The 1,861-nt window shown below is 45.5% G+C and overlaps 1 protein-coding gene across 1 annotated transcript in view; it reads right to left on the bottom strand.

The window, feature by feature from the left end:
* mpst (mercaptopyruvate sulfurtransferase) overlaps positions 1-1,034 on the bottom strand; it is a 3,222-nt gene extending 2,188 nt beyond the window's left edge. Inside the window, exon 1 of the mRNA XM_005743459.2 lies at positions 275-1,034. Coding sequence (XP_005743516.1) covers positions 275-878 — 604 coding nt within the window. The 5' untranslated portion in view covers positions 879-1,034. The remainder of the gene's footprint in view (positions 1-274) is intronic.
* Positions 1,035-1,861: the final 827 nt, after the last annotated feature.

Raw genomic sequence — 1,861 nt, 5'->3', positions numbered from 1 at the left:
TTGTGTAAAAGTAGCTATTATATAAAAAGTGCTGATATTAGTATTTTTTGAAAGCATGTTCACTTTGGAGTATTGCACACAGCACTGTGTACACGATAAATGACAGCAGCAACATGTGAAGTATGCAAAGCAGTCTCATCTTTCTTGTTTTGATGCAAAACCCTACATGTTGTATCTTATGCTCAAAGCTGTTTTTAACCCTTGGAGAACTAACACGACTGACAGATAAACTGTTGGCCTCTTCTTAAGTTTAAACGCTTAAAGTTTGACTCACCCTCTCGGGGCTCTGGCTCAGTACCCTTGAACCTGCCAGGAGACCTGGCGTCCACAACCTGGACCTGCTTGGTTCTGATGTTTTCCAGCACGTCCTCGTAGCTTTTAACCCACGACTGGTTCAGAGTGGCCTTAAACTCTCTGCTCTCCGGCTTCAAGTACTCGGACGTCACTGGATAGCCGTCAACCAGCCAGTTCTTGAAGCCACCATCCAGCAGCGACACCAAACTGTGCCCGAACAACCGGAACATCCACCACACGCGGGGCGCGCTGTACGCCCCGGTGTCGCTGGTGTCGTACACGACGACGTGCGTGTCATTCCCGATGCCCAGATCTCCCACATATTGCGAAAAGTAGCTGGCAGTTGGCAACATATGATCAAACGCAGAGTTCTTGTCGGAACATTCGTCCAAATCGAAAAAGGACGAGCCCGGGATGTGCTTCTGCGCAAACTCCTCTCTGGTGTTCCGTTTGGCTTTCGGCAGGTACCAAGAAGCGTCGAGAACGCGAAGCTTGGGACCGATCAGGTCATTTCTGACAGCATTTGCCAGCCACTGACCTGACACCAGAGCACGGGTCTGAGCCGCCATGACGAGCCTCTGCATGAAATACAAACCTGGAGCGCTAGAGGGAAGTCACTGTGCACTTTTGTTTTTGAGGAGCGAACAAGTTCGGCACGTAAAGATCATTTTGAGAATAAAGTCGCAATTTCGAATTACAGTCATAGATGAAGACGGTTAATTTAAGGCTAACCGCCTGTTCAGCTGCTCATTAACGGAAATATCTAATCATCCAATCACATGGCAGCAACTCAGTGCACACAGGCATGTAATGTAGGCATGCTCAAACTAAGCCAAATGGGGATGAACGTTTAATTCAAGTGACTCTGAATATTAATGACACACTGGTTGGTCTTAGTATTTCACAAACTGCTAATCTGCCCACCTGAGTACAGTTGCTGACCATTTCCATTTTTGATCATAGTGTACCCACCTTGTGGCGACAGCAAGTAAACGCACCACATCACAAACCCGAAATCATCTCAAACTGGTTTCTTGAACATAACAATGCATTGATTGTACTCCAAAGTCATCACATCCTTTGGTATGTGGTGGAACGGGAAGGTCACATCATGGAAGTGCAGCAACGTTGTGACCCTATCATGCCAATAAGGACAAAAAAATCTGGACTTAAATCAAAGAATCAGAAGTGTCGTAACTTTTAAATTAGAGTGTTGGAGCACTAGAATAGCTTCAGTGTCTTTTCCAAGAGCTATTTCCTATTTTGGTGTTGATGATGGTGATGCAGTGCTGCGTAACACGATGGTCCTCCCATAGAAGGTCTGCTGGGCTGAGATCTACTGACTGAAAAGCCTAATTTTCATATTCATTAAACCACTTCCTGACATCTCGTGCTGTACTTGTTGAAGACATTGCTTCCACCAGGATAGAAATGATTCATCATGTAAGACAAAGATGACCACTCAGGACACCTTTGCATTGATTTGCAGTCACCCCTTGCTGTTAGGTAAGAGTGTTAATCATTTTAGATCACTGGCCATATACAGCTCAGTTTCATCTCAGGTAGA

The sequence above is a fragment of the Pundamilia nyererei genome, unplaced genomic scaffold (assembly GCF_000239375.1).
Source record: "Pundamilia nyererei isolate P.nyererei 1_Seehausen unplaced genomic scaffold, PunNye1.0 scaffold00132, whole genome shotgun sequence".
Lineage (NCBI taxonomy): Eukaryota > Metazoa > Chordata > Actinopteri > Cichliformes > Cichlidae > Pundamilia > Pundamilia nyererei.
Note: the sequence above shows the minus strand (reverse complement) of the source record. Positions and strands in the feature narration are given on the sequence as shown.